General features: G+C 45.3%; 1 protein-coding gene across 3 annotated transcripts in view; it reads left to right on the plus strand.

Annotated features, from left to right (window-relative positions):
• RNF24 (ring finger protein 24) overlaps nucleotides 1–11,940 on the plus strand; it is a 121,636-nt gene extending 109,696 nt beyond the window's left edge. For all 3 annotated transcript variants that reach the window (XM_085642671.1, XM_085642669.1, XM_085642670.1), the window contains exons 5-6: nucleotides 6,001–6,080; nucleotides 11,096–11,940. In XM_085642671.1, coding sequence (XP_085498797.1) covers nucleotides 6,001–6,080; nucleotides 11,096–11,234 — 219 coding nt within the window. In that variant the 3' untranslated portion in view covers nucleotides 11,235–11,940. The remainder of the gene's footprint in view (nucleotides 1–6,000; nucleotides 6,081–11,095) is intronic.
• Nucleotides 11,941–18,178: the final 6,238 nt, after the last annotated feature.

Consider the following 18,178-nt stretch of genomic DNA (forward strand, 5'->3'; position numbering starts at 1 on the left):
TGCGGGATGAAAGGCTAGATGGCTAGATGCGAGGGGAAGATGCGCACGATGCTGCTTGTATGATGCTGCAATGATGGAAATGAGGTTTCATGTGGGGTATTCTAGGCAATATTTTAAGCAATATCACACTGAGGCTGTATATGGGAGGCAGGAAGACTGGACCCTGGACTATAGGAGTTAGAAGAGCTACACGGCTGCTTCAAAATGAGAGCACCACTGAAGCTTTCCGAGAGGAAGTACAGATGGGGGTGGGAGGGGGTCAGAGGCTAAAAGACGAGGTAGATCCTGACCAGAAAAAAACAGACTGTGTTCAACTGTGTCCTGTGTGTCTGAAGCTGCCAAATGGGATACTGAGTCATGGACACAGAAAGGGGACTTTTTTTTGTGAGCAGAGGCGTTATACAACCTCACAGAAGTGGGTGCCATATTGTGGGGAAAAAGTATTCCCACATTAGTCCAACTCACGTTACGAGATGATTATGGCTCGGTATCACATTTCAAATACGAAAAAAAAGACAACAACATTTTCGGTTTCAGTGAAAACATGTTTTCCAAATCAGTATATTATTGAAAAATCGAAGTTACTTGATTCATTTTCACCCCGTCTACCATAATCCACATAAAACAAAGGCATTGAGGTATCAGAAGCATTTGCATAAAAAAACACTATTGCTTAATATTTGGAGCTGCCGGTTTAATCAAGATTATTACTAACCCAGCAATGTGAGACGAGTCCTTTTCTATTTCTATACTCCTGGGCTCTAGACCTGATGGAGGCCAGTGCATTCATTGACGGCGCCTCATTCTCGTTGATTACTAAATATAACGGGAAGCAGCATGAACGTGCTCATTGTGCAAATACAGCAAAATATTGTCTTTTGACTTACAATACAAGCGAATGTTAGCTTCTCAACCATCACGTCTTAACTATTTGGAGCGTTGCGTAACATGTAATTAAAAAGGAAATTGTAGACAATTTTCTTGTTACAATAAAACACATAAAATGAGCAGCTTGGAACCCCGCCCCAAAAGAGGGGAGGTGCAGCGACCACAGAAGACACTGCAAATGAGCTGCGATGGACGGGAAGTGGTGTTAGGGGTCGGGGCGGCTCAGGGAGATTAAGTGGACTGGCAGCAGCCTGGTGGGCCGTATAAACACTCACCGAAGACACGAGCAGCTGCAAGCAGCGCCGTGCACCAAAGAATTAAATAAATAATGCGCTGAAAGTTGGCTAAATAGACATTGTTGTCCTCAGATTTCCAAAATAGTGTTCTCTGAATAAAAAGCCTTTTTTTCGAGGTGTGGATTTTAAACTGAGAACAAGAGTTTGTGTTCTGATATAGCGCTTCCAACTGCAGTTGTCACATCATAGTACTGTCAATTGTAATTGGTAGTGATTTCTCAGTTTGATGGGACATTTGTTATCGATCTTACAAAGGGTGAAAGGCTGAGCAGACCTTGCCAGTGTTTGCCCCTTTGGCCTCCAGGGTGCGCATTTTCACTTGCAGAGTTGTTTCCTGAAAGCTTTTGCTGTCTACCGGATCAAGAAACGAGCGCTGGAGGCTGTGAAGCCCATCTTGCCACCAGCCCCTCGGTGTGGGCGAAATTGCCACAAAGAACATCTCCAACCCCCGGAGCTCGGAACCCGATTACAATTCTGCGAGGATCCCGGCGCCGCCTCGCACCCGAGCGGTGAATGGCCACAGGAGGCAGTGAAGCTTAAGTGGACGGGGGCATTCTCCTCCTAATAAGATTGTAATTCGTGGAGTGAGTTCGGCGACGTGCCTGTGTGGGCTGTTCAAAGTCAAACAAGCATTGGCGCGAGACCTATTGCATTGCAAATGGCAATGCGTGCGGGCGAAGAGGCACGGGGGCGGTGAGAAGTCATCGGACTGCAGGAGGGGGGGCACGGGAAGAAAGTAGTCTGTGCTGTGAAGGGGCCAGTAGCCGTGGCAGGACACAAATGACTGACATGGCTGTTATGGGGAGGGACTAACAAGCTTAAAACCAATCGAAGGGCAGCATTTATAGCCTAAACCAATGAAGAAGATGGGCCAGAGAGTGGGTGGAGCTTTCACGATGCTTCCCCACTATATTGTATACTGCATGCCTCGCAAAGCGATGGCAGTGCATTCGCACTGCAACGCTAGCGAGACCTAAAAAAGAATGTGTCCTCATGTAATGCAACTGGTGCTATGTAAAGCGCTCTGATAACCGATTCGGGTCTAGTTTGCGCTATATAAAACTCTGTTAAGAAAAAAAAGTGGTAGTCTATTAGTTGTGGTTTTCAGTTGGTTTCTAATTTCCAGATGTAAAGGTGGGTCAGTAGTGAACGGGTGCCACAGTATTTTAGATTTGGGAGTGTTGTGGACCATCATTGACTCCTATTGGAGGTTAAACGGATGGCCTAGGCCCAGGTGGGTTGCAGTGTTTTCAGTTTCCTGATTTCTCAGTTTCTGTTATGTGTGCCCAGTGCCAGCATCGCAGTCCTACCCCCGAAGGTTCTATTACCAGCAGTACTTTAAATGGGCCGGTACTGTCCGGTACGGAGTACCGGCACTTTTTTATTTTGAGGAGGAGAGTACCGACACTTCTCTAGAGAAATGCAATACCTTTAATTGGAGAGTACCGGCACTTCTCAGAAACAAGTAGGTACTCTGCTACAGAGTACCAGCACTTTTATTTTTCCATTTCAAGCACTGCTTATCCGCAGGGCTTTAAGTGGGATGGAAAACTTGGGAGTCTCTCAAAGGGGCGTTGCCGATGCAATTAGGGCGTGGCTTAAAACACGTCAGCTAAAAATCCGTGCTTAGCATAGTGTGCCACCTGACTGGTAATTTGCTGCCTCTGTCATTGCATCCAGGTATATAATTCAGCAAGTAACGTTACACCTACAACAAGCCAGGAGTATTGGCTTTGCCAATGGTTATTAGTTGCATAAGATAAATAAGCAACAACTATGGCTTCGTTAATATAGAATATTTAAAATGCTTCAAGTCTAAAATGGAACTATAAGAAGTGAGGGCAAAAACGGAGAGCCCGAAAGGGACCCGGCACAGCACCTGCTTTTTAGAACCCCGGCCCACTTCAAGCCCCTCTTATCCGTGACGAGAGGAACCTCTCCGAAGAGACGGGCGCGCCAGAAGAGAGTTCGGTCAGGAGGCTCCCTTCGTCTGATTTCTGCCCGCTTCTCATTCCCGTTGATATTGACAGACAGACAGAGAGCCCTCCTGTTTGGAAGGCACGCCTGGCTGCGGCTAGATTGAACCCAGCAGCCCCGTGTGGGCCGAGCGAGGCTCCAAGCAGCCCTCGTGTTCGATCCTTGGCACACACGGGCGCCTCACAAGGGGCCATGTGTCTTCGGATCTAGAAGGGAACGCCGTCGTCCTGTGTTGTGGGTTTCGGCGCGAGGGGGCGCGCGGATGCGGGGGTGTCATTTTAGGGGTTAGCTGATGTTTGCTGCTCTTGGCCTTCTGTTGCTGCTTCTAACCACAATGGACTACTTTAGCACGTTCGTCTTATTACAGAGATTTTAAAAGTTAATATAGCTTTAGTTCTAGCGGACTTTAATGCCTGTGTTGGTGCCGTTAGACGTATTTAATTTTCAGCAACCTTCAGGTTTCGAAAAACCTAAAGTGACATGTTCTGTGTGTCGGAAGTAGCGTTATGTTTTCAGTAAACCGGAAACCTGTGATGTCACTTCTTGTGATGTCATCACGGTGCTACAGACCTATGACATCACTTCTCGAAACAGACTGCTTTTTACCAAGTTACCTCACACAGCAATCCTTAGTTTCCCACTTATTCTATGTTATTCCGTCTACAAACTAAGAGCAGTAGAGCGACGTGAAGTAACGTATTTCTAGGTTGTGTTCTCAAATGATGGGTGGCCTCTGAGAGAGGAGGCATGGAGGCTTTCTGTATTCAATGTGATAGGGTCATCGGATAGCTTGCCTTTCACTCTTATCACCATAGGAAGCACTAGGCAGCACCAGTAGGTGAGCTCTGCCACAATCCTTTACGATGACTCAAGTCACCATCTTTGTATGTACCGGAACCTCTTGTGCTACAGTTTCAATAGCACATTTTTAGTGCATCTATTTACATTGAATATAAGGTGGTGTAATCTCTTGCTAAAGTTAAACAGTCGTTTTGTGATGTGTTGGTTTGTGTGTATACGTGTGATGTGTGTGTGTGTGTGTTTGAGTGATCTATTTTCTACTGCACTTAGCTCATTCACAATTTCCCCAAAAACTAAATAGCATTGAAGTTGACCCATGGCAAGTGTGCCACTTTCAGTTAATACTAGCTTTTTAGACAACCGTGTTTTACAATTTGTGGTTTTTAATCCCATATTTATGATGTTAAAGCCGAACAACAAGTCCCAAAATGGAAAGGTCTGTTGGCTATAACATCACATCTAACACAGGGTGAAATACACCACACAGGGGCATTTCTCTGTCCTGTTCTGTTGGTACTTATTGAGAGCTATGACCATAAACTATTCCTAAATGTTCACCAGTTAGTGATAGGAAACCCTCAACCTCCATACTAGGAACAGGTTTTGCTACTTTCTCCGCACCCGTTTTCCTGCCAACAAAGTACCTGCTCCAATCAACCTGGCAAATTTGCGCCGCGACCTACAGAAACGAACCCCAGGGGTAACTAGCAGGAATATTCTGTGGTCTATTCCTGCGTTTTGTAACCTGGGGTCCGAGAATCCCTGGGAGTCCGCAGTGCCTATTAAGGTGGTCTGAAACCGTCTGGAATATTAAATCATATTAGCAGATTTACAAAGTATATATTCATAGAAAAGAAACATTTTAAATTTTAGAATGACCTCGAAATGTGACCAAATTTGAAACGAGGCTAAAAATTAATTTGGTATACTTAGCTCGATTTGTGGGAGCCGTGCAAACATAGCAAACAGAATCTATTTCAGATGGTTGACGACCTCAAATGTAGCTCTGGAATGTGGCAACAGAAAGACAGAATGCCTTAGAGCAAAAAAAGTCCGTGATTATGTTAAACTCAAGCATACTGCTTCGTCTTTTGAAAATTGAATAACGTTTTGAAAAGCTCCAACCTTCACATCCAAATTAAAATTTAATTTTTGTCTATTGTTTTGTCTATTTTTTGATGTGCAAATTAAACACAATATACATAATATATATATAAAATATAACTTGTGTACTTGTTTGATGTAAACTTGTTTCTCTATTATGTGTATTGTTTTGAGGTTCAAAATGTAGAACTTGCCTAGGGTGGGGGGTCCTTGGTTTTAAGATGTGATTCAGTGGGGGCCCGCAGAAGTAAAAGGGTTAAGACCGCCGGTGTTGGTTATACATTCAAGAGGTTTTATTGCTGGATGACTGCTATGTGAGAGTCTTACTATTACTGACTCTAGCTGTGGTATTCAAGACAATCGATGTCTCTGTGCATTGTGAGTGTGAGGGGATGTGATCACAAGGTATCCAAAGAGCTCCTGAAGCAAAGGCTTGGCAGAACAAAAGTTGTGATATTTGGAACCCAACATTGGATGCCAAGCAACTGCCCAGGCTGTGAATCTGCAGAACTGGCAGCTGCAAGCCTATTGCTACAGGTGTAAATAACATTTTCCTCACAGAGGGCACGAATGTATGGGCGGTCATCCTGGATTGATCAACAATCAGTGTACAGAGCATACAGAACTATGAGGCTGTTTGCTGCACAAAACCTGCAAATAAATACACACTTGAGGTGTCATTGCGCTGCAATTTTCCTTCCTGTTCATCTGAAGTATCCGGCTTTGTGGTGATGGAAGCTGTGTGGATTCTAGAGCAACATGCCAATAAAAGACTTGTCTGGCATGGTTTCTGCTTGGATGAATTTTATGCTCCATTGTAGGAGCCCTATTTTGAGTGCAACTTCAGTAGTGTATTAGAAGTGATTAATATAAAAACAGAATATATTTTCATCATCCGCCATTAAAAAATATTTTTTCACTTTTAATTTCCTAGATTTGTGCAGTCTGTTTGGAGGAGTTCAAGCCCAAAGATGAGTTGGGCATCTGTCCGTGCAAACACGCCTTCCACAGGAAGTAAGTGATATGTGTATAATTTACAACTTAATGTACAGTTTTTTTTCCCATGATTGTTTTTTGATATTTATCCATCATCATCTTTGTAGTTTTATAGCACAAATTACCCATAGACAGCAAAGCAATTTGGAAACATCAATAACTCCCTCCAGAAGTTAAACAAGCATTTGCAATGCAATCGGTCTCGGCTTTGGGACCTTATATGTATTTCTATGCAGCACATTAGCCTGGGTGCTGAAACATCCACTGTTCTTTAACATGGAGGGAAAGTAAGCACCAAACTGCGTGACACCCCAGGTATGGGAACACATGGAGAGAAATATTGCCTTTCAGCGGGAAATGGTATAGTCCAAAGCTCTATTTTTAATGTAAAAGCAGGGTCTTCGGTGGTCATATCACTGAAAATACAAGATTTGCAAAATATATTATTGTCTTCGGGTGCTCATGGAAGACAATTTCTATGGACTGTAGTCTAGCGAATGCTAAAGTGATTCTGGTATTTTACTAACCTCTGCTGGTCGTTTTCTATCAAGAAAGTTAAATAGAGGCAGTTGCCAGAAAAATTAAGAAAAGAAAGTCACTCAGCAGAAAGCAATTCTGCTATTTTACTGACCTCTGCTGGTCGTGTTCTATAAAGACAGTTAAATAGAGGCAGTTAAACAGGAAAAAAAAGTCCTTAAGCGGAAGCAGACAAGTCCTAGGGCTGATCTCCAGAGCCCACAAAGTACATAAGCATATAAGTATATACAAGAGGTCTCGAATGCTAGACCTTAAAAGGGAAGACCGTAAGCACCTTTCACAAAGGGAGTAGCTCTTCAGTCCGGTTTAGTTATTCCTGCAGTGCATTCCACACTAATCTGGCTCGGGAGGGAAAGGCACTTTCATCTGTTCCTGCACTACATACATTTTTTGGGTGTTGGGAGGGGAGATAGTAAGTAGTTTCAAGATGGAGTGCAATGTTCTCTAGTCTGATTGATAGAAATACATTTTTAGTATACTCTGACAGACCCAAAATGATTTTTAGGCTAGCTAAAGAACTTTACAATTGACATCTGGCAGGCATTGGCTCCAAAAGAAAAAGTAGGTCCTATTCATTTCCGGCAATCAATCAAATATCTCTAGAGAACATGCGAGATTGTGAATACATAATACCATAAAAAGTCCATCCTGCAAGAGTGTGATGGTTATTCAGTCAAGTGGTTTTATTGGCAGTTCGATTTAATATCGTCGAATGACTGCTAGGTCAGAGACGATCGGTGACTGAATCTGTCAGTGTCAGTGGTGAGGGACAGAGATAATGCTGGTAATTCTGTGAAGTGGACAGCAAGCCTTTTCACATCCTTTACTTCTGTCTAAAACCAAGGATCTATATATAGAGCCCCTAGCGAGAGCCTTAAGTTTCAACCAATGTATTCAGTATATACCCATTCCACTGACCAATCGGGAGTATGGCTTCGTAGCCATCAACACAGCAGGGTCATTTCAGGAACGTCTGCAAGACAGTAGGTTACCAGCACGTTTAGGATATGAGTCCTCCTTAAGTAATAAGTCCACATCTTCTGTCAACAGGGAACCAAGTACCCCTTTGTAGCAGTTGACTCATGTTCAGGCCTCTAAATTTATCAATTCTTAGGGGCCCTGATTTTTACTGCTCTCCCTCCTCACACATGACCGGTCTCCTCTCCCTCCTCAGACATGACTGGTCTCCTGTCTGGGTGCCTGGCATTTCTGTTGTGCCTGAAGCCTTTTGCCGCAGCACCTCGAGGACCTCAAGTCGCAGTGCTCTCCGTACCTGCGCCCTCCAGGTCCCACAGTTTCCTTGGGCCACTTGCATAGCCCGTCTAGGTCAGCGGAAATGAGGAGCCCCGCTCTTGGAGGTCACCTCCGGCAGGACCAGTCCACAGAAGATCCCAGGGAACCCTCTAGTGTCACCTGGTGGCAGGTCCATCTATCTACTGTCCCCAGATTGTGTAGAGGAGGCAGCACCACTGGCCCTGGAGAAACCAGTCCTAGCCCCTAAGTGCCAACTGAAGTACGAAGTTATTGAGTCTGCCTTTGAAGTGGGGCCAGGCATCCCCCATCCTCTCGCTGAACATTCTCCAGTGTCGCTTACCCCAGGTCCAGACTTTTTTTCTTAAAGTCTCTCCCTTGTGCAAGGGTTGTTTTTGGAGGGTAGGGAGAGTTCCAGAAGCTAGGCACATTTTCCCAATCCTAGAATGACACATCATTCCACCCCTGAACCAATCCATCTGCATCACATTTGGGAATTTCCAAGATGGTGCCTTCAAGTATCCCGTTGACGGCCTAAGTCCTCCTCCTAACTGCCACAGCTGCCTGGTCCTTTCCCTTCAAACTTAAAAAAAGCAGCCCCCCTGTTACTGGCTCCAGAGGTCTAGCTGGCCTCCTTGGTGTTTCTGTGGGGTGTTGAAAGATTACAAAAAAAGTCTTCCCGCCAGAATATTACGATTGGCATCTGGATGAATCCATGCTATCTTGAGTCCAACAAGATGCGATATACACTCTCTGTTCTGTTTTAGTGAAATCAAGTTATCGATAAGGTAAATGACCTCTATGTCTTGTCTATTCTTGGCATGATCATGCTTTTTCCGTACACCCGGCAAACCCTGTGTATGCCAGTTCAGCCAACTGAGGCCTACCTACCTGCTTGGTTGGGCTGGAACTGGACTTCTCTCGTACATCACCAAGCCATAAACAACTTTGGAGGGTAGAATGTTACGTGGGCAGCAGGCCAGTGTGGACCGGGTGCAGGCCGGTCTCCACCTGGCCACACCAGAGGTACACCACACCAGTTACCTTCTACAGAGCAGGCAGTGCAAAGGGCTTTACTCGTGTGAATGTTACATTAAGGCGCAAACCAGACAGGCCAACATTATTTCTGTTCAGCTGCTCTTTTGTGTCGGACCCTGTCACAGTTTCTTCGAGGTCGTCGACCCAGCAGCCACAGCATGCAGCACACGACAGTGACAGGTTTATTTGTTTTGTATGTATAAACAAAGCAAATGTAGGGACTAAATATAGGAGATATAGGCGCAAATTTACTGCATTGATTTTCAGGATTCCAACTCCAGAATCTGACGAGGATTAGAAAGAAGCCCTCTGTGGTGTGTTGCACAAAGTCACTGTGACCCGGCTTTTAATAGCGCTCCCAGGCTCTCAGCTGTTCTATTTTTGGCCATGTTCCGGGCAGCTGTTGAGGGGACTCCAGTGAGGTGTCAAGTTGAAGGCCTGTTGGGTAAAACATGGTCAGGTGTAACACACGCCTACAGGGCCAGTCTGTGCTTCTCCGATCTTAAATTCCCGACGATACCTTTTCCTATGAACCTTGTTCAATCCATTTTCGTTATCTTTGTCTGCATTCTCTGCTTTTATAAAACATTCATACAGAAAGAAATTAAATATTCAGATGCTAAGGAAATCTAAAAAAGACACATGGGCCAAAGAGACTGACATACTGCTCAACATAACCGAGACTAAAATGGCATTTAACTCTTTAGTGCACTAACTCCTTTTTAGTTCATTCAGGCTACGGTCTTTTTGCACATTCTCTGTATCCATGAAGCTCCCCAATTTTATCAAGAGCCAGTGTCCCCTTTAATGCCACCGCGCTCTGTGCTGCAGTGGATTTCAGTATCAATGCTTGTTGTGACGCTTAAAAGGGAAAATTACAGCCTACACTTTCAAAATCCCAGCTTTCCATCGACTGGCTGTATTTTTTTCCCTTTTTTTCCAGCTTGGAGAGCTGAGAGTTGGCACCTGACAGTGGCCATCTGTCTCTCTCCTTCCTATTCTAGGACAAACTTCAGTTGGAAGAGAGATACGCGTTGCTTTGTTACTCATACACACAGGTGTTTGTTGCATCCTGCCTTCGTTACATCAGCACATTTGATGCATTATGCGTGGTGGTTGCTTTCTGCTAGTATGTTTAATCATGACTTTTAAAATCATCCTGGTCATTTCAGATACCACACTCTTTTCTTTTCTGAAACATAATTCCCTGATCGATTGTGATCGAGGGTCTGCAGCACGTTTTCTGGGTTTGTCGGGCTCACTGCATGTATGTTGTTTAGGTAAATCATGGCTTTACGGATGGAATGTTGGACACACAGGCTGATGAAAAGCAAGAGGTCTGGGGTTATTAAGCAGCCTGGCTGGGCCAGAACAACCGGCTCAGAGATACGTTTTTGCACCCTGTTGAGCGCTCTCAGTTGCAAACATGAACAGCAACCCGAACCATTGCCTTCATGGTGAGGCTACGCTTAACACGCACATCTAGCCGACATAGTTGTGCGCTGGGAGAATGTTGGGAAGCGGAGACATTGTATTGTATTTTACCCTGAACTGAAACTTTGTATCGTAAATCAAAGGTGTCCAACAATGGTGCTTGAGAGCTAGCGCAATGCCAGAATTTTAGGCTGTCCTTGTGAGACTAATTTACAAAAACTGGATTTAAATCGAAGTCATTTACATAGATGGAGGAAATCTGTGAATCAACATGACGTCTGCTATCTTATACCAACTTAGGGCAATGCTACCATAAGTGAGTTGGCAAAGTCACCTGTCGGGTACATGCATACGTCACAATACCGGATGGCTATGCTGAGCGTGTTCATATGGAGTTTGTATGGATGCTTTGGTTTGCTTCACTGTCATGCACTTCATCGCTATGTTTTGGTTTTAACTGGTAGCCAAAACAGTGCCTCCATTGAGGTAAACATTAACTACTTGATCACTTTAATCGCCATCGTATGCCATTTATCAGCTAAAAGTTGTCTAGGTAAGCAGGGTGCTGTAAAAGTTAAATACCAACTATGTACATGTTTTTAACCGTAAAAGAACGACTGAAAGTTCTGATGCAGTGGTGGTTCTTTGAGTGTAGAAGTTAAGACGCTTTAGGACATGCTGTATGTGATGTCCAAGTTGTAGGCAAACACCAGTAACTGAGATGAAGGGTGGAAGGATGCACTGTTAATGTTCTGTTTCATTTCTTGTTCCAGGTGCCTCATCAAGTGGTTGGAAGTCCGGAAGGTGTGCCCGCTGTGTAACATGCCCGTTCTCCAGCTAGCGCAGCTGCACAGTAACCAGGACCATGGACCTCCGCAAGGACCCCTCCCCGGGGCTGAGAACATTGTGTAGTCTACTGCATTGACCTCCGATCGGGGAAGCAAATAAGACAGTGGTTCGCCTGTGCTGAGAATTGCTGCCGCCGACTTCTTTGATACATCTCACGATGGCTGCGGTGGAGTTTTATAGAACGTAAATGTGAAAATGGATTTACAGTCTTTAGGGCAATGGCATGGCGACCCAAGGACGTAAGACGGGCTTGGAGGAGCACTGTGAAGTATTTTACCGCCTTCACCCTTCGATGACACTTGAAAAAGGATTAATAGCACAGGAACTTCTAAGTGCATACGAACATCTGTCGAGCTGGATGGATAACGTTACCCATAATTCTTTTTTACAGTGAACAAACTCAAAAACTATTAACAAATTCGCCAAAGCCTGGAGTGGCAGAAGTGAATTGCTATGCAAACAACTCTCTGTGCCAGTGCACCTCTTGCACTGATGAAAAAATACCCTTGATCACGTTTCCACTGTCCAACAAAATCTAGTATTGCCAGTGACTTCCATGGAATCCACTGGGCCACTGCAAAACAAGGCTCTCGTGCCAAATTTTCTGAGACTTTGTATCCCGCAGAATCCGACTGATGACAATTTTGTTTCTTGTATAAAGTGTTTCAGTTAACAGAGGTGAAGTGTTAACAATTGAAAGAGCACTTATTTTGTACTAAGCTATATGTATATCTAAATATATATTAATTAAAAGAACTATTTCATATCTCCCCTATGTGATATTTAAAATGCATAAACTGCAAGCAGATAACGTGGGAGTTCAGATGCAGCTCCACGCCGAACCCAATGCTTCAGGTGCTCATTTTATACATGGGGTCTTCACTTGTGTTCTGTTGTCAGCACTTAACATTTAGCGTGTGCAAAACTGAGGTGCTTCTAGCAGACATCACCTGTAGTTTTCAGGTGTGCATCAACTATACCAGAGGGTTTTCCTGTTAACCATTTTTATTTTTGATGACAAAGGGCTCTAAGTTGCACATTCTTCAATCCCCTGCTGTTTTGTGCTCACAAGCCACAATTATGTGCATCTCAGTCCACATATAGGCCACTTAGATTTGCCAGAGCACCGTGGCAAGATGTGCAGCAGTTTTATCAATTTTTTGTACGTGGCATTATAGCCTTTATGCTAGATTTTTCCACTGAATTGTTAAACTCTATAGTAATGTGTGCAACTGTTAAACTCTATAGTAATGTATGCATTTAAAAAAAAAAAACAATCTTAGGGTGAGAGGGGGTAACATAAGTGTTACACTTTTAATATAAATGTTGGTATAGTGCCTGCATTTTGCCTATTTTAGAGTTGATGTGCTAAAATATGTGTTCTTTCTGTGAAAGAGAGACAAATACATCATTATTGAACACAGGGAGCTGGGTGCAGTAGCCAATGACGCTCTCCATTTCTTTGGGTTTAAAACATTCTTTTGGGTCTACAGACACTTATTCTTCTGCATGTGGCGTTCACCGAAAGAAACAGAGGAAAGCACACAAAGTGGAAAGACGGAGGATGATGGAAAGAACTGTCTCCAAGGGATAAAGCAGGAACCAGCAAACGTGAGATAAAGAGGCAGGGAGTGTCTGGTAGTGGGTTAAAGAGGTTGAGGTTGAATCAACCTTACACAGCCTTGCTATGCAGTGCGTCAGCATTCAATAGGACCACCTGTGGGCTGCTGAGCAGAGCTTTATTCTTTAACAAGACCATTTATTTTGTCTTGCATTATGGTTCATTGGGTCCCTCTCTTAGCATTAACCCCTTCGATGCGCATGACGGAGCGGTTCCGTCATGCACGTCGGTTGCGCTGTGCGCATGACGGAACCGCTCTGTCATGGCCCCGCCCGCGCACAGAACCTTCAGCACAGCGCGGAATCCGCGCTGAAGGGGTTAAGGATAAAGTGCATGGTGGGAAAGAGTGGAGAAAAGGTGGGTAGGATTGGGCGCAGCCATGCCGCTAGCAAGTGCTTATCCTGGAATTTGTGTTGCATCCCCGCTCCAAAAGCTTTTCTACTACTTTAAAGTGGTGGCTATCGCAGCAGTTTTTGTGCTGCTAGTTTTTTGGACTTTCAAGCCGCAACCTGTTCTGTTTAAAGGAAGTGGGCTTCCAGAAGGAGTGATGAAGTACTCCAGTGGTCTTCTGAATGAAGTAATCAAAGTTTTTGCCAGTGTCTTTCTACTCTTCGAAAACTATTCACACTCTAGGAGAATGTATGCAATGCTTTAGGTTGATTTTCCCTTGCAAAGGTATTCTGGCTGAAATGTCTTTTTTCATCTGTGACGTCATGTGCTCAAGTCCAACAGGTTGAATCTTGACAAAGCGAAGTTTCTACAACCGTCCCTGCATTGCAAAGTACAGATGTATGTTTACTCGTGTGGATGCGTCTTTTAGACCTCCATCTCCTTAATCCATGAATTCCTTTGATCAGATCTACGTTCTCCTGCCATTTTGATTGTAAAATTGAATGCAATACCTTTTGTGTATAGTTTTGCGAGCCACCGAGCTTGAAGAAAATCTGCAAGAAAGAAACATCTGGAGCGGTAAGAAACAGAAAGAAGTCTGTTACCTCAGTGCTAATCAATATGTGGGTTCCTGTTTGGTCACCTGATTACTCTATGCCAGAAAGACCACTTCTCATCTGCGATTCTGTGGGGGAATTAATTTGTTTTGAAGAAACAAAAAGGTTAACAAACTCAGAAAAGAGACGTTCAAGCAATCCCCCTCACGATGTATGCAATGACCACCCACAACACTCTATGTAGGAGCAGTAAACTGTATTAAGCAATGTAAGGCAAACAATGCACAAACCACATAAGGGTGTTCCACAATGTGAAAAACGGCACAGTGCACATGAAAGTTAAGGTGAGGGCACAATGCAACTTATAAACACCATATATTAATTTCCCCCGTAGCAGTCCATATACATCAAGTTCATAGAAAATTCAATGTTGATGTTTCTAAGCGCATGTGTAAAATTTTCAGACCCATGTCTTTCCTCAGAACAGGAGGGGATACACCCTGAACAACGGTAACAAATTAAATATGCATGTAAGTGAATGTGACAAGTATATCACTTCTTAAGGTGCTTTATCAAGAGCACCTGTTACTTCGAAACCACAAAATGAAGAGTGAAAGGACCTTTGGCAAACATAAATAAAACCTACAGGAAAAGCTTCAGGGTTATGCATGTTCCTGTATCTCATAGGATTGCCTCTGAAGGCCGGTCTTACTTAACATCCACTTTTACTGGTATCTGGGTGAATGGACCTTGAAGATACGCTGTGAATGAAAATTTAAATCATAACATAGAGAACCTGATTGCCTCTACATCACCCTTATCTACTGTACTCGGCGGTTTTCAGAATTTCCGTGGTGTCACAAATGGTTTGTCAACTTACACAACGGTTCAAGTATTGACAAATATCTTAATATGACGGTCCTGCTTGGTAGATCCATTATCTGTTTATGTATTTTGGGTAACGTCGGTTGGGGTGCGTACATGGCTCTCAGTAAGCTTGTTAATTAAGAAATTGTATAGCAAGTATGCAGGCTGTGCAGAGCAAACTTTCATTCCTGGTGAGTTTTAGGTCTCACCTACTGGACAGTACATGCTTATAGGCAGGCTTAGAGCCCATTCATTGCTTACCAATCATTGGCTTCATTGTCACTTTAATATGCTTGCTTCTTATTCATTAGCATGCATGGGCTTTCCTTCCTCTGCTTGTGTTTGTCTCTCCCCTGGACCATTGACAATTAACAGTGTCCTTCCACTGCTCCCTTTTCATATGCTACTGTTTAGGTCTCGCCGGTGTGAGCATGCGCTAGTGCATTCACTTTCGCTTGCTAGAGATATTTTATTGAACATGGGGCTCTAAGCGCGCCCATTGCTTACCATTTATGTGCTACATTGTCACTGTAATTTGCTACTTTCTAATTGGCCAGTACAAGCTGTTTTAACTTATTCAATTGGCTGGAGCACGGGCCAAATACTGATTGCTTCATCTGGATTAGGGTCCTTCTGTTGCTGTGATTGAGGTACTATTTTTTGCATTTCTTGCTTCTTCCCCTCCAAATCTGTATCCTCTACCCCTACATTCCCTCCTGCCAGCCAGGTTGGGAGTCTTCCTTTATTCATTAACTAAAAAATGCCCTCTTTATGTGCTTCTGACTTTTTCTGCGGAGGAATATAAATCTTTAAGTTCTTTTAATGTGTATTTAAAGTTAAGCACCATAAATAGCTGCCACCAAGAGAGCCTTTACTATCAGGGGGTCTGCAAAAAACACATTGTGGAAGGTCAAGACAAAGGACGCATAATACCAGAATGCATGTACTTCTTCCCCTCTCACCTCTGCCCGTGTTGCTTCTTTCCCTCCTACCCCCTTCCATGTTGCTTCTTCACCTCCCACCCCCTCAGTGTTGCTTCTTCCCTTTCCAACCCCCTCTTTTCTTCCTAACCTTGTTTCTTCCCCTCCTACTCCCGCTGTGTTGCTTCGCAGACCCTTCCTATGCCTCCCCTGTTGCTTCTTCCCTTCCCATCCCATCTGTTTCTTATTTGCCTCCCACCAACCGCATCATGTTTCTTTTTTTCTTTCCCCTCCCACTTGCCCCCATCTATTTCTTATTCCCCTCCCCACAAACAACAGAAGTAAAAAAGCTCTATGACGCAGCCAGCACTGACCACTTCATGGCGCTTTTTTTGCCCTCCCTTTCTCCACTATCAGCCACCCTCCTGTACTCCACTCCCACCCAGCAGCCTATCTCTACTAATTCTCCACTACCTCCCGCCCATTCTCCACTACCTCCTGCCTTCCTGTTCTCCAGTCACCCGCCCTCCCATTCTTTGCTGTCACCTCCCCTCCCGTTCTCCACTGTCACCCGCCCTCCCGTTCTCCACTGTCACCCGTTCTTCACTGTCACCCGCCATCCGGTTCTCCACTCCCACCTGCCCTTCCACTCCCACATACCCTCCCATGTGCCACTCGCACCCATAATCCCTCCCTTTCTACATACTCTCCCGTAATCCCTCCCTTTCTACACTCGCACCCGTAATTCCTCCCGTTCCACGCTCACACCCGCCCTCCCTCCCGTTCTACACTCTCCCACCCGCCCTCCCTCCTTTTCTGCGCTCACACCGCCCTCCCTCCGATCTACGCTCACACCCGCCCTTCCTCCCGTTCTACGCTCACACCCGGCCTCCCTCCCGTTCCACGCTCACACCCGCCCTCCCTCCCGTTCTACACTCTCACACCCGCCCTCCCTCCTTTTCTGCGCTCACACCCGCCCTTCCTCCCGTTCTACGCTCACACCCGGCCTCCCTCCCGTTCTACGCTCACACCCAGCCTCCCTCCTGTTCTACACTCACACCTGCTCTCCCTCCTTTTCTGCGCTCACACCCGCCCTCCCTCCGTTCTACACTCACACCAGCCCTCCCTCCCGTTCTACGCTCACACCCGCCCTCCCTCCCGTTCTACGCTCACACCCGCCCTCCCTCCCGTTCTACGCTCACACCCGCCCTCCCTCCCGTTCTACGCTCCCACCCACCCTCCCTCCCGTTCTACGCTCACACCCGGCCTCCCTCCCGTTCTACACTCCCATCCGCCATTCCTCCCATTCTACACTCCCATCCTCTCTCCCATTCACCACCATCACCCACCTGGGTCTGGCATTGTTTCTTCTCGCTCTTTTTTCCTCTCATTGGGTGTCGTCAACCAACATCTTGTGGTAAGTCCTTCCCCCGTGTGAGGTCAGACATACACCCTGGAAGTTTCTGTGTGTGGTCACCATCATCAGATCTGCTGTTGGGTCGGTAAACACAATGAAGGAGCTTCAAAAAATTCCATAAATCAACAGAAAACACCGTGGGTTGTTTCCCACCGAAAACACCAGAGATCACCGGCGACCATGATTTATCGAACAACAGAGGAGTGGACACTACTCGACCTCAACAGGAGACCACGCCAGTGAACTCCACGTTATCGGGGAATGCTAAGGAGGTAAACAGCAATGGGACATGAAGAACACTCTTTTAAAATTCTTCCATAAAAAGTTCCTTCAGAGAGACCCCCATAAGGTTTGTAACTTGTACCTCCTAAAAAGACCGCAGTACTGAAGACAACCAGGTCTGTACTGAATCTGTCTCAAGGACACTGAAGGCGAGACTCAAACAGCGTCTGGCCCAGCACACAATGGTGACACTCGGAGGACACAAGAGTCCCTGAAGGACCTGGGCTTCTCCAGCAAGGAAGAACAGGAGAACATCGAGCAAGTTGAGCTGGCAGAGGGCGAAGAGTCTTATGCCAAAGAATGTGTCATCGATGTCGAAAATCTGGAGGACATGAGAAGGGTGGCGGCGAGAGATACCGAAAAGAAGAAGCAGCAAAAGGTAACGAAGACGCAGGAAGGCACAGCCTCTAAGTCCTCAACGGCCTTGCTGATGTCAAAACCCTCGATAGTTGAAGGTCAGCATAAAAAGAGCTGCACGGGTCCGGAACAAAGGACACCGATAGGGGAAAGTCTTCTAACCAACAACAGGTGCATGAGAGGGGATGAAGGACCTCGAAGACTAAGTTGTCATTGATGGTTGAAGCTGAGCAATGAGCATTCGAGCTCATGCAGAGGAAACGATGGCTTGAAGCTGAAATGGAGGCACTCCTACAAAAGAAGAGTTTGACTCCTTAAGGGAGTTTCGCATCCTAATGAAACCCTGGGAGCAGAGAGAAACTGGAGCTGATCAACCAGACATTGAGGTACCCTTGATGCTGGAGCCACATGAAGAAGAGCAGGATGAGTTCTTTGATTACGACAAAAACAAATCCACTACACTCGAGAGCCAACACAACAGCATGTGGGAGGATCTCAATCCCAAATCACCCCAGGAGATTGTCAACAACGAATCCTCGAGACCCTCACCACTGGTTGATCTGTCAATGAACAACAGACCATGAAGATGGCGGCGG

This window comes from Triturus cristatus, chromosome 2_2 (assembly GCF_964204655.1).
Source record: "Triturus cristatus chromosome 2_2, aTriCri1.1, whole genome shotgun sequence".
Taxonomy (NCBI): domain Eukaryota; kingdom Metazoa; phylum Chordata; class Amphibia; order Caudata; family Salamandridae; genus Triturus; species Triturus cristatus.